Source organism: Puntigrus tetrazona, chromosome 21 (assembly GCF_018831695.1).
Source record: "Puntigrus tetrazona isolate hp1 chromosome 21, ASM1883169v1, whole genome shotgun sequence".
Classification (NCBI taxonomy): domain Eukaryota; kingdom Metazoa; phylum Chordata; class Actinopteri; order Cypriniformes; family Cyprinidae; genus Puntigrus; species Puntigrus tetrazona.
Genome location: NC_056719.1, coordinates 4287971 through 4301032, shown reverse-complemented (window position 1 = coordinate 4301032; position 13062 = coordinate 4287971). Strand labels below are relative to the sequence as shown.

General features: G+C 38.5%; 1 protein-coding gene across 1 annotated transcript in view; it reads right to left on the bottom strand.

Annotated features, from left to right (window-relative positions):
* LOC122326555 (RIMS-binding protein 2-like) overlaps nucleotides 1-13062 on the bottom strand; it is a 44152-nt gene that overhangs the window by 30322 nt on the left and 768 nt on the right. Inside the window, 2 exon segments of the mRNA XM_043221521.1 lie at nucleotides 7037-7180; nucleotides 11841-11969. Of these exon segments, the coding sequence (XP_043077456.1) occupies nucleotides 7037-7180; nucleotides 11841-11969 (273 nt within the window).

Sequence of the window (13062 nt, the reverse complement as noted above, 5' to 3'; positions counted from 1 at the left end):
ATTAAGCACAGAGAACAAGTTAAAGATAAAATAATTAAATGAAATCTCAAACTCATTGTTAAATGCTGCACAGAGACTCCCTGTATTTCTCAAGACACTCTTATATGGTGGTGGAAGCTTCCTCCTGCGAACTCCAGAGATATATGCATGGGGTGTGATAATGATGCTACAGTGCTCAGGATGTCAACATGGTGATTGATTTATTCTTGGCTCTGCATTCTGCCGTCCTAAGACTCTTGGTGCCAAGAAGCCTGTGAGTTGGTTAGGCTGTGATTATCAGCGAATCTCTTTGTTTTTAACTAAATTTGAAAGGAATAGTTCACTTAAAAATGTGTAGCAAATTTAACCAAACCTGTATGACATTTTTTTTCTTTCAGTTTTGAACCCATGTTTGTTGGGTACTACCATACTACCGTATTTTGACATATTTTTGCAGACCAAGCCATAAGTTAACACCATTCTGATTCCCACAAAAAAATTATTGTATAATTGCAAAAAAAATAAGCTCTGTGACAAACAAAGGTTTACAGTTCATATTTTTTTTTGGTTTGTCAGGATAATCATCAGAAGTCAATTTTGAACTGAAAAGTTGAAAGCCTCCGTAATCCCATTTAGCCACTTGTTAGAATTCCATTTTTTTAAAGACACACAAAAGCATAAAAACAAAATCTGCAGAAAACATGGCCAAGTACAGCAAGAAAATATCTTGAGCTTGTGTTAATCATAGACCTTATTTTAGGTATTTAACCACAGAAATCTATTGACTTTGAGACAATGGAACCAGTTCCTTTTCAGGCTCTAGGACACATTCCTGTAGCACTCTATTCAGAATTATTATTTCTCTCAACATTTATGTGCATTAATCACTAGAAATAGGCCACTTTGAATCACTTTGACGGCATCATGGATTTTGAGGCAGCTCAGGATAGCTTGTTAGCTGGGTATTAGAGTACTGTCATTTAAGCCTGTTTCCCCACTATCCTAAAAAAGAAACAGTGATGAATCTGGCTGAGATTCAAGGCTCGGTTTGGCATTGAGAACATCCTGACTGACTTTGAATGTACACTAGCTTAATGTATTAGGAAGCCCTTCTTTGGATGATAACTCTTGAAAATGTCATGAAGCAAAGGGCCACTTAATTAAGACAAAGACGGAGGACTTTACATTAAGATTTACATTTCCAAAGGGAATATACAATGCAAAACTAATGATGTACTGTACATTTACAAGGACTATTATGGGTCTTTCACATAATAACATCCGTTTTAAAAGGTAGTGAGCGCATGAAGATACATTTAATTGAGACAATGTGCTGACTGACATATTCTAATACTGGAAACAGCAAATAATGCATTTATTCACATGACTGTCTGAGTGGATTGTAAGAGGACCAGAAGGAGAACACAGGGCATGGGGTATTTTTAAATAAATCAATAACTATTGAACAGCAAGTGTCACTCAGCTAAGGCGGGGGATTCGCTGTAACCATGACAATCTGCGAGATGCGGTGGGAAAGCGGGCATTCCAGTTTTAAAAGTCTGACCCAGGACAACCCATAAAACAACAACCCTAAAAACACAGTTTAGAAAATCTCTAACCCGCTGCCTCAAAATTCATGGAAATGCAGTAGAGTAACAATGCAGGTGGTGCATGTGTGTGTATTTTTGATAATAGATACACATGTTTAAAGAGAAACCATTGATCTATTATCATGCTTGCGAAAAATCACTCGAGTTCTTGCATCATCCTTCATCATGCATCTAAAAGTATGAAAATACATGATGTATGAACTGGGGCAATACCTAGCTATGAGAATGTATACTTAGAGAGAGAGAGAGAGAGAGAGAGAGAGAGAGAGAGAGAGAGAGGATTTACTATGCTGCACATCTCCTCATGCAGAAACACATGCTGGAATCCCCACAGCCAGGCTGTAGGGAGAGGAAGGAAAGTGAGAGAAACAGAAAATTGCAGCAAAAGGGATAAATGAGAAGAGGAAATATTTACCGTCTCAGTTCCCAGTTCCAAAGGCTCCTAAACCTCAAGAAAATGTTCCTTCCTTTCCCTTTTGCACTCTTCCTCTCCTCCTCTGTCTTGCTTTCTCTGGGCGTGCAAATGTCAGACAGCGGTAACGGCAGCTTTCTCTCTCTCTCTCTCTTTCTCGCTCTCCTCCTCTCTTTACAAGGCCTGCTGCATGCTGCAGAAGCAGAGGCACAGTGCTCCCCCACCATACGCTACGGTCTGCCCTCCATCCCCTCCCTGAGTGACTGATGCTGAATGCGGGTGGAGGAGAGAGGAAGTGGGAGGGGAAATTATGGAAATAGGCTGTTGAGTGGGCGGCAACTCCTAAAACCGTGATCCCTCCCTGCCGGTACCAAACCTTCATGCAGAAGTGAAGCAGACACAGGGAGTAGGTGGAGCTAATTGGGAAAAATCTTTAACATGTGTTTGGCTTATGTACCCCGTAAGAATAGGTTGACGCCCAATGTTGACTGAATGTTGATGAATGCCCAATGTTTGAGTTCTCAAGACAAACAAAGGTTTGGAACAACATGAGGGTGAGTAATTAATGACAAAATGTAGATTTTTGGGTGAAGTATCCCTTTAACAGTATTAATGTATTGAAACATTATATAAAATATTAGAATAAAATTAGTATATTTATTATGTTTATATAAATTTATATATTTAAGAAATATATTTGAAAAATGTATTAAAAATTCAAAATGTGTATATATATATATATATATATATATATATATATATATATATATATTTTTTTTTTTTTTTTGAATAGAAACATATAAATGTATTTACATGTAAATATTTTGAAATTATATAATGTGTGTGTGTGTGTGTGTGTGTGTGTGTTTATATATACATAATATACACAGTACACATGCATAAATTATTAATAATTTATTAAATTATTTACAGAACATTAGAAAACCAACAGATCCAATTGCAACTAAAATTAAATTGTAGGTAAATCTGATATTGTTTTCCAGAAAATAAAAGATTTACCCTTTCAAACTATTTGAGAGCAACTTTCCATTTTAAACAATAATATCTGTTTTATGCTCTTTAACGCATATCATGTCGCATCATGTACAGAGGCTCTCGTTACCCTGCTTCGGAGGTACCGTCCTCTTTCTTTCACCGTCTGCTGTAATCAGCACTGCTTTAAGGGAGTCCCACATCTGAGAAACCCTGCAGGCAGACTGATACCTCTGCTTGCAAACATGACTAGGTATAAAATGATGCAGGATGCGGCTTTCGTCTCGCTCTAAGAGGGAGATCTACACACCGTGCCGAAATAGAGCTTGCAAGTGTAATGGATACGAAGCATCATACCACAAAGCTTTTAAAGCGCCGATAAAATTGTGGGATTCCATATGTATGGGGTGGCCTATATAGATTTCCAGTTAAAAGGAGTGCATATACATTACAGAAACAGTGAAGGCAAGCACACTGAATATTAAAACTTAACACTGTGTCATGGTTTTGTGGCAGCTGAAGTTTCAAAATAAGGATTTCTTCTCTTTGTTACCAATGGGCAAGGGGGAAAAATTAGTTTCATTGATGGTATGAAATATTTTCAATTCACTTCAGAAGGTGAAGAAAAAAGTCCTTCACTACACTGGGTCACTGTACTACTTCACTGCTCACTGTCCATGATGGTAAAAATGGATACAAGTGTAATGGTGTCTAGAAATCATCTGCAGTCTTCAATCTTTTTTTAAAAAAGAAAAGCAAGTATTTCATGAGGATAGGTTAACAGTGTAGGAGTCACTCTCCAGAGAGGTCTGGGAGAGTTAGGATGGTTACTATTTACATTTCCTTCGACGGTTTGTTCTTGACAGAAGCTTCTCTTAAGATTATAACTTTAGACAGACATTAGTAAGACACATCAAGTACGCGGCAAAAATGTATTCTTATTGCTGAACTATATTTATTGTGGTGACACACGTTGGAAATTAGTTTTCTTGACATAAAATCTCAAATATCTAATTGAATATGGAAAATACCGTTACCCTGCTGATTTTAACATGACTATAGCAGAGACCTGGTTAGTTTTAAACCCTTGACTGTAAGTATCTCTCTGGGATGCTTCAATTAGAGGAACAGCAGAAGGGATATTCACTCTAGAAACTAAACCGAATATCTTCCCTGAAGGTGTTTTGTTGTTTTTGCTCTCCCTTCCATACAGAGTCACAGAAGCACGACTCTAAAAATGGGAATTTACAAGCAGCAGAGGAATAAATATTAATCCCAGGTTTTAGTTTACAGGCAGTGATTCATTCTGTTTTGGCAACTGGCATGCAGAAATCAATTGTGAAAATTGCTTTCAGAGAACTGAGGTCACAATATTATTCCCCACGGCCAATCATGCTCATAATATATGACTTTCACATAATGCTGTGGATTTTAAGAAATTAGGCAAGTGATTAACAAAACTGTAATTTAAAGAAGGAACTTCAAATTAATGTTTCTTGTTTACACAAAATATTTCAAAACTAACTGGGTTAGATATCAGTACAGTATCAATTACTAAAGATATTTTAATAAATCACTATCATTTATATTGCATATTTAATAGCCCATTAATGTTAGTTTTAAACAAACATTACATCGTAATTAATTTTTTAGCAATCTAAGTGAATATTTAAAAAGAGTAATAATCTAATAAAATCATTTAATGTAAGAATTCAAAATGATTATTCTCTTTAATTACATAATACCAAAATTCACTACAACCACAAACAACTTACTTGAATTTAGTTTTCATTTATTCATTACAAGAATAAGTATATCTGTATCAGATTAATTTTAATATTGTGCATATTGAAATCTAACTTTCAAGTACAGTTCTATCATGACAGCCTTCAGAGCGTTCAGCAAAGTAAAGAGCATGACAATGTGTTCCTTTGTTGGTCATGGTAAATATGCTATGCCGCTGCTTGCCACTGCCAATACATCCATATCATATATAATATAAAATGAATGACTCCATAGCGGATCTGTGAAGGCGGAACTGAAGGGTTTCTTAAATGTTGAGCAGCAAGCTTATTGGCTGCTGATACAAAGAAGAAATCAGCTGTGCCATGTGACAACGATGTCATTATGTCAGATTGAGTTAGACCTATCAGAATCTATTCATCTAGAATTTCCTAACAGAATTTTGGATGTGTTTTTATTTCAGATGACACTCGAGCAAATACAGTGTTATACTGCGGTCACATTTCAGCACAAGATGGCTAATAACAAAATTAACGACAAACTCTCAGTGGGCACATATTCAGCTGGAGCCGATGCTTCCTGTCCCAGTCTAACTATTGAGACAAGGATCTGGAATGGAATGGACCTCCTGCTCCAAATGACTCCAGCGGTCGATGCAATGGAGAGGAAAATACAGTTAAGCAGGCAGCATAGCCCAGCTAAGAGATCACTGTCTCAGTGTAATTCTATTAGAGGACATGGCAACCCAGTCAGGGCCCAGCCCTATCTTCTCTTGACTGGCAACATCTTCACAGAAAAACACTGTGTACACCTTTCACTCATCTAAATTCTCTACCAAACATACTTTGGCTCAGCTAATTAAGTAGATGTGCCTCTGTTCGACTCTTATTACTCTTCTTTTGTCATTATAGTCATGACTGTTATTCATTAAACTAATTATACTACAACCAGGTGTTTCCACGGCCTTGCTTTCTCCACAGGACAGGCAGGGCCATAAAGATGAGGTGGGCGGGTCCTAGGCAGCGGCAGGCGTGAGACACTTCCTCTAGAGACAGAAGGTCATTCCTCACCACAGGTTCACTCTTTGCGCTGTCCGTCAGAGATGGTCGCCTGGCAACCAGCCACAGGACTCGCACTGCAATGACTGTCACGGCATATTCGCCTAGTTTAACACTATCACAACTGAAGCTAATAAATGAAGAGGTGTGATCATTTTAAATCTGAACCAATGCCAGCTTCGGCAGACTTGGCATTCCTTTCTCTCTCTTTCAATTAAAGGACGTCAGGCAGGTTTGCATTAAAACAGCACAGAAAATTTAACTGTGTGTTAAGTTTATTACTAAAGTTTGGTCAAAGGCATAAAAAGTGCATTCATAGTTGCACCTGTTATGCTGCTTACTATTTTTTGTTGAAACTTGTTGATACTTTTTCAGGATTCTTTGATAAATAGAAAAAAAATCTGCATTTATTATTTATTCAAAATGGAAGTATTTTGTAACATTTTAGATTTCTTTACTGCAGCTTTTGAATTGAATTAATCCTTGCTCAATGAACATTAGCCTTAAAAAAATATTACAGAGCCTATACTTTTGAAAGGAAGTGGAATTTAGAACATAAAATTGAGCCATCCGCTCAAACTCTCCTTAATAAAATTCTTATGGAAAATATTGCAATGTCTGGTTCGTGAACAAATCATTCTTCAGAGTCCAAGTTCAGAAAACTGGTCTGAATCAGGCTGATAGTCACTAACTGAAAAATCGAAATGCAACTGTGTGTGGAGGGGAAGATTATCAGTTTCCTTCAAAGATGCAAAGAAGATAGTAATAAGTGATGACTTGATTTTCATCCCTTTCCTCATACAATTAAAAAAAACTCCTTGCTTAATTTCAGGTAAAATTCAAAAGTATGCTCTAAAGTACAACAAACTTTCTCAGCAGTGCTCAAGCTCAGTTAAATTTGTGCATGTCACTTCCCATCTCCATTCAGCGGGACGAAATTGATCTGTTGCAACCGAGGCTTATAACAAAAGCCATTATTATGGTCTGTCAGTTTTCCATTACCAACCTGTCCTCCCTCACCAGTGGGCTTGTTGCCAGGGCAACAGCTTCAGCATCACACCACAGCAGACAATTCAGGGACTTCCTGTGCATTTTACCTTACAGAAAACAACTGTTGCTATCACTCATTAAGCTTCTCACCAGGGAAGAGAAGTTTCAGACAACATGCTGAAATCTAGAAGTGTGACTGTTGCCAAAAACTGAACAAATAAGCAACAAAGACACAGCAGAAACGGACTTACCAGAGATCTGTGCTGCTGTTTATGCTGTCTGAGAGTGGCTAGCTCAAGTTTAAGAGCTCTGTTCTTTTCCTCTAAGAGGTGGCAGCGGTTCACATGGTGGGCTGCGTGAGAGGCCAGGTGCAACGGCTGGGCCTCCTGCTTCAGCTGCAGGGGAAGAGGGCAGACAGGGCAGTGACTTAACAAGCAAACTTTCAGGATGAACACAGAGGACACAATCCCGCGTGCTAAGTTAAAGTGCATCTATTTTCCCCCTTTTACAAGATGCAATATAAGTCTCAAGTGTCCCCAGAATGTGCCTGTGAAGCTTCAGCTCAAAACACCCCGCAGATCATTTATTTTATCATTTTGAAAATGCTATTTTCGTGCAAGTTTTTTTAAATGCCAATGAGCTCCCCACCCACGTTTTCAGAACAGGGCTGTACCTTTCCATCACAGCGGAAACTTCTGATATATGTTTTTCTAAGCGCACACTTCTGAAGCGCATGCACTGAAAGCGGCTCTGACATGGCATGTCAGTACTAAACTAAGCTCTCTTTCATCTCTTATTGTGCTTAAACTGTCAGTTTATGTTAAAATAAAAACACACAAGCCACAAAAATGAATTTATATAGCTGGACTTATATAGCTGGTTGTGTACACGCACTGCCAACGTACATTAATGTTCAAACAACGTGTAAAAGTGAGTTTTGCATAGCTGGTGCCCTTTAAGATTTATTTTATTTTAAAATGATCCCTCTCATCTCAGAAATTTCAACTTTAAGTAAACCACTTGTTCATGTGCATTTCCATGTAAAATAGTTTGGCTCTGTGGCACTTTTAGATGTTTTGGCAGTAATTTGAGCAGTCCGATGCAACTTTTGTTCAGCCAGTGGTGTGAGGGACTATCGGACGGTTCAGGAAACCTCTTTGAAAACAGTCGTAACTGTTTTTTTGTCGCACAAAAATTACAAAGTACATTTTTCAAAGTTTAAGACTTATTATATAACAAACATCTGAAATTCATATTTAAATAATAAGCATGGGGAAAATCCTTAAAAAAATCTTTATTGTGGGCGTCAACACAAGACTTCTAGTCACAAAAATCAATCTCTGTAATGTTACTTAAACATTACACTGCTGCAATTTAGGCTGCAAAGAATCACGCCCAGATTATCGAGCATTTGCTTGTTTTTTCTCATACTTGCCAACTGTGCGGTGCTGACATAAACACAGCACTGTAACAAAGCCGAAGCACTGCATTAGAAGCCATCTGATCCCAAACCAGACTTTGTAACCTACTCATGGTCACTCGAGAAATACTTTTATACCTTAACATAATTGAGGTACACAGTGCCAAAGTCTCTATAGGACATTTTAAACTAAAAAAGCACATAATTAGTTAATCTGTTACTGCTACATAAAATGAACTAATGTGACATGTCAGATGTTAAAATTTTAGGATAAGTACTGACCATGAAGCACATAGTGGCAAACATTACATTTGGCTCTTGTTGAACCCTGAAAAGTTTACTCTGTAAAAGCAAGATATAGCTAAGCTAAGGTCATACCACACATAAATGCAACCTGAAAAGCCGCCCTTGTTCATTTGACATCATATCTCTCTCCCCATTTCTCTTTATAATTTTGCATTCTGCAACCTACAAAATGCAGCACATTATATTTTATCATAATCATCATATTTCAGATTTTCAGATTTAAAATTAACAGAAAAAAAATCTCAAATGTAGCTTTTTGTATCTGGATAGAAACATTAGGAAGCTCAGTTTAAAGAAAGTGTAACAACGACAACAACAATAAAAGCATTACTAGCCTTTTCGTGTGTTTCGCCAACACCGATAACAGTTGGTGGATCAAATATAGCATCACTAATAATGAGGCACACATACAATTAAGTCTTAAACACATTTTAAACACTCAAATCAACTGCCAGCCTTTTGGCCTGTAGTATCAATGCCAGAAACACAACAGTTGCCAATCACATTATGTGTGTTTCAAAGCTCTCGCGTCTGTTTTGTGTGTCTGTGTGGATTTAACTGAGAGATCTTACATAATCTCAGAAAACAGTCTGCTGTATCAGAATAGTAATACTACCAATCACACTGTGGTGTATGTGCCAGGTCTCCAGCTGGTTTGCATGCTACACTACATTAGCAGATTCAGTCACAGCCAGTCAACCTACTGCCCCATCAGTACCAACCCAACCAGAGCCAGCAGAGCTACGGAAACACAGACTGTTCAAACACACAGCTTAATAAATACAACTTCTCATGTATAACAAGTGAAAAGCACTGCAAGCAGGATGGAGGCATTAACCAGGGAACTAATGAGCCATTAGACAACAAATCAAGCCGATAGTCAAAAAAAAAAAAAAAAAAAAGAGTAATGTCTGTTAACAAAAGGAGCTCCATTGTAGCAGGTTCATTTGGAAAATGAACTGAAGAAACACTTTTTTACTCCAGCTGTGTGGTGACTGCCCTGGGGACTGTGACGACTGCGGTGGGAGTGAAAAAAAAAAACCTAATGTATGACCTAATGTGCATATTTACACTTAACCATGACCTTGACCAGCTGTTGCCCGAGAGCCCCAGAAATAAACATTAACACGGATCAACTCATATCCTCAGGTTATCTGCGTGTTTGCATCCTCTGAACTTCCTGTAGAAGACTAAGCAACAAGACATCATCGCAATCCACCACCTGACTCCAGATGCTGCCAGGTCAAATGTCTCCCTGCACATCTGGATCGTGCCATATCCTGTAGAATGCTCTCTTGCCTTTCTTTGCAGTATTCCAGAGCTGGAATGAACCAGCGCACGTTCTGTTCTGAGCCAAGGAAGGGCGACATGTAGGCATAACGGCACAGCATTTCACACACATCCTCTTTGCTACTGATCTCATTCATATCAAACATGATCTGTGTGCGTACTGTACCTTAACGCTAGCCGCTTCCACCTCTGCTTCTTCTCCTTAGCGCTCCCGCTCCCTTATATCACCGGCTGCCAGGAGTGGCAGTGACGACACGTCTGTGGTGTGTGTTTGTGTGTGGCTCTGTGCTCATGCGTGCATGTGTGTCCCTGCAGAAGCCCTGAGCTGGAACAGGAGTCAGACAGTGTAAGAGCGTCTCCAGGCTCTCTAGGAGTGGTGCAACAGAACGGTGTGTTCCCTTTCTTGCTCTCTTTCTCTCTCGTCTCGTCTCTCTCACACACACACACACGGTCATAGAGAATTGCGCATGCTCCTCGATATACTCTCTCCTGCTCTCCTACAGTACGCACACACAGGCTTTCTCTCTGTATCCTTACTCTTGCACACACGGTGAGCAGTGAAGTGTAGAGCCACTCCCATCACTGATGTGTAAATCATTTGCCTTTTCATGCTTGGCCTTTCTAATGCTGCAAAAGCCAATTCAATGCATCTAATCATTTGCTGTAATGCTATTAGTATTATTTAAGTGACATAATCTGGGGTTTTGCTGGCCCGTATGATGATACCCTTCTTCCTTATATATAAAGGCACATAATATAGATATGTTTAAAATATATTTTTTAAATATTTATTTATATAAAAACCTCGACACTGTATGTTTCTGAATATATTTACAATAAAATAATAGATTTTTAGTAGAATTTAATAATAGTATTTTTATTGCTTTATTACATTATCAATTTGTCATTTTTTGTAAATGACTACTTTTTATTTTTATTATTAGCTTTTTTATTAATTATTATTTTTATTGTTATTTTCCATCTTTTTATTATTTATCTAAATTTTGAACTATTTTCTCAGGACCTTTCTACTGACAACTCTTTTATTTATTACTTTAGGTACTGAATATAGATAAATTATTCCCACGTGTGCCATTTCCATTAGCCATCACTCCCATTTGAATGAATAATAAACAGGTTTAGATTTGTAATTTATAAAGGCTTTAAGTATATAAGAGAATTTGTAGCAAGATATTCCTCCTGGTCTTCTTCACGAAGCTTAATATGGACACCATATTTAATGTTTCACATATATGGGTTATACTGCATCTTGGGTTATCTTGTTCTCCATATGCCACCTAGAAATGTTGGTATTGCTATCGTGCCCTACTGTGATTTGTTAGCGTTATCTCAAGGAACAGAGAGGAAAAAAAATAGGGGCGTTCTGCTCCATTCATCCCACAGCGACACCAAACAAGGGGAAATTAAGTTCACCGTCTCGGAATATCACACAGTTACATCAGATTTTAATGCACACAGGGGCATTAAGAGGGATTACTTAGACAGCATGGTAGGCACATCCCAGCCATTAGCCACTCTTTGCGCTGAGGAAACAGGTCTTGTTGGAGGCAAAAAAAAAAAAAGGAAACAGATTCCCAATACGGAATGTGTTACAGTCTCCTCAGCTCTGTTGCCAAGCAACCCCAGCTGCTCCTGTAGTGCTGCGTGCCCTGTCCCCCTCCTCCCCACCCCCCAGCACTGGGGCAGTCCTCTACAAATGCGTCAGTTTAAGATGGCATGTCTATTCTCAAGGGAGGGGACCAGGCCTACACTTTCGAGATGATCCTGATAGGACACTGCATTGCAACCACACCCTCTGTCTACGTGCATCACCTGTCATTTCCTCACATGACACAAACACACCCTCCATTGGCTGGTGGGGCTGATTGTGCTGGCTCGTTGTACTCTGATTGGTAGTTGAGGATGTTGAGGCTGCGTGAATGTATATGTAGCAGAATAGTGCCCCCTTGTGTAAAAGAACCATCATTTCTACTGGACGTACTGTGTGTGAGAAACCATTAGGGATTTAGACTACTCACCTTCTTTTGGGCCCGTGCACGATTGGCATCTCCTGCTGCTATGATTGACAGCTGTCGCTGGATCCACAGCAGTTCAGTCTGTGACTGCCTGAGAAGCTGCTCTACGTCAATTCTTTGACCTCGCATCTCCTACAACACTAACACAATGAATGCACAAACAGACAAATGGTGCTCTTTAAAAGTATCTGAACATTTAGGTCATACTTACCAAAAAGTAAAGTATAAAAAAAATGATGGTAGGTTTTCTCAGAATGAACTCTTATATTCTTAGCCATTTGGAATTATTTGCAATAAACTGCAAACACTGGGAGGGTGGTTATGTCATATCCCTGATGAAAAAAACCCTGATAAACCTAGGCTGGTTGGCTGGTCTTAGCTGGTTTAGGCTGGAGGTAGCTGGTTTTAGCTTGTCTTCCTGCTACGACCAGCCTGGCAAAACTCCTTTAAAACCAACTTGCCGACCAGCTTAAATCAGCAAAGACCAGGCTGTGGAGACCGCTAAACCAACCAACTTGGGTTTAGCAGTTTTGTTTCATTTACTTACATACCAGTAGATAATTGATATAAGTTGAATTAGTTACTATAGCCTAGGAATGGTTAGCTCCACTAACTGTGCTGATAAAACTGGTAACACTGGTTAGTTGTTGCGTTTAAAGTGAATGATTTGGGTTTTTTTTGCCTTCCCTCAACTTCCCTTCGTCTCTTTCTTGACTCAGATGTACGCGTACACTGATTGAGTGGCCCCTGCTGGCAGAATGAACAAAATATTATTTAACCGGTATGTTTGTGTATATTTACTGATCATGGCATCACATGACATCTGCCACAGAGCTGTTTAATTAGATACTTTAGTTTGATGCACCACTCTATATGCAGGTATACACGGTTTGTTTTATATATGTCATAATCGTGCGATATTTATAATAGGTATATAATAGTAGTTACTAATCCATAATAGATCATAATTTAGGTGATGCTGCTAGTGTGCTATAATGAACTATAGACCATCAATCTGCTGCGATTACTGAAACTAACTGTTATGCCAAGACTTTTAGAAACTCTTAAGTTCATGCTGTAAACCTGATTTTGAAGACACAAAAACAACTCAATTTCCTCAGTTTCATCTAGTCTGCTTTTAAAAGTATTCAAAACACATACATCAAACATTCTCAGTATATTCCTCACTACATATACATATATACACATATACATACATACATAT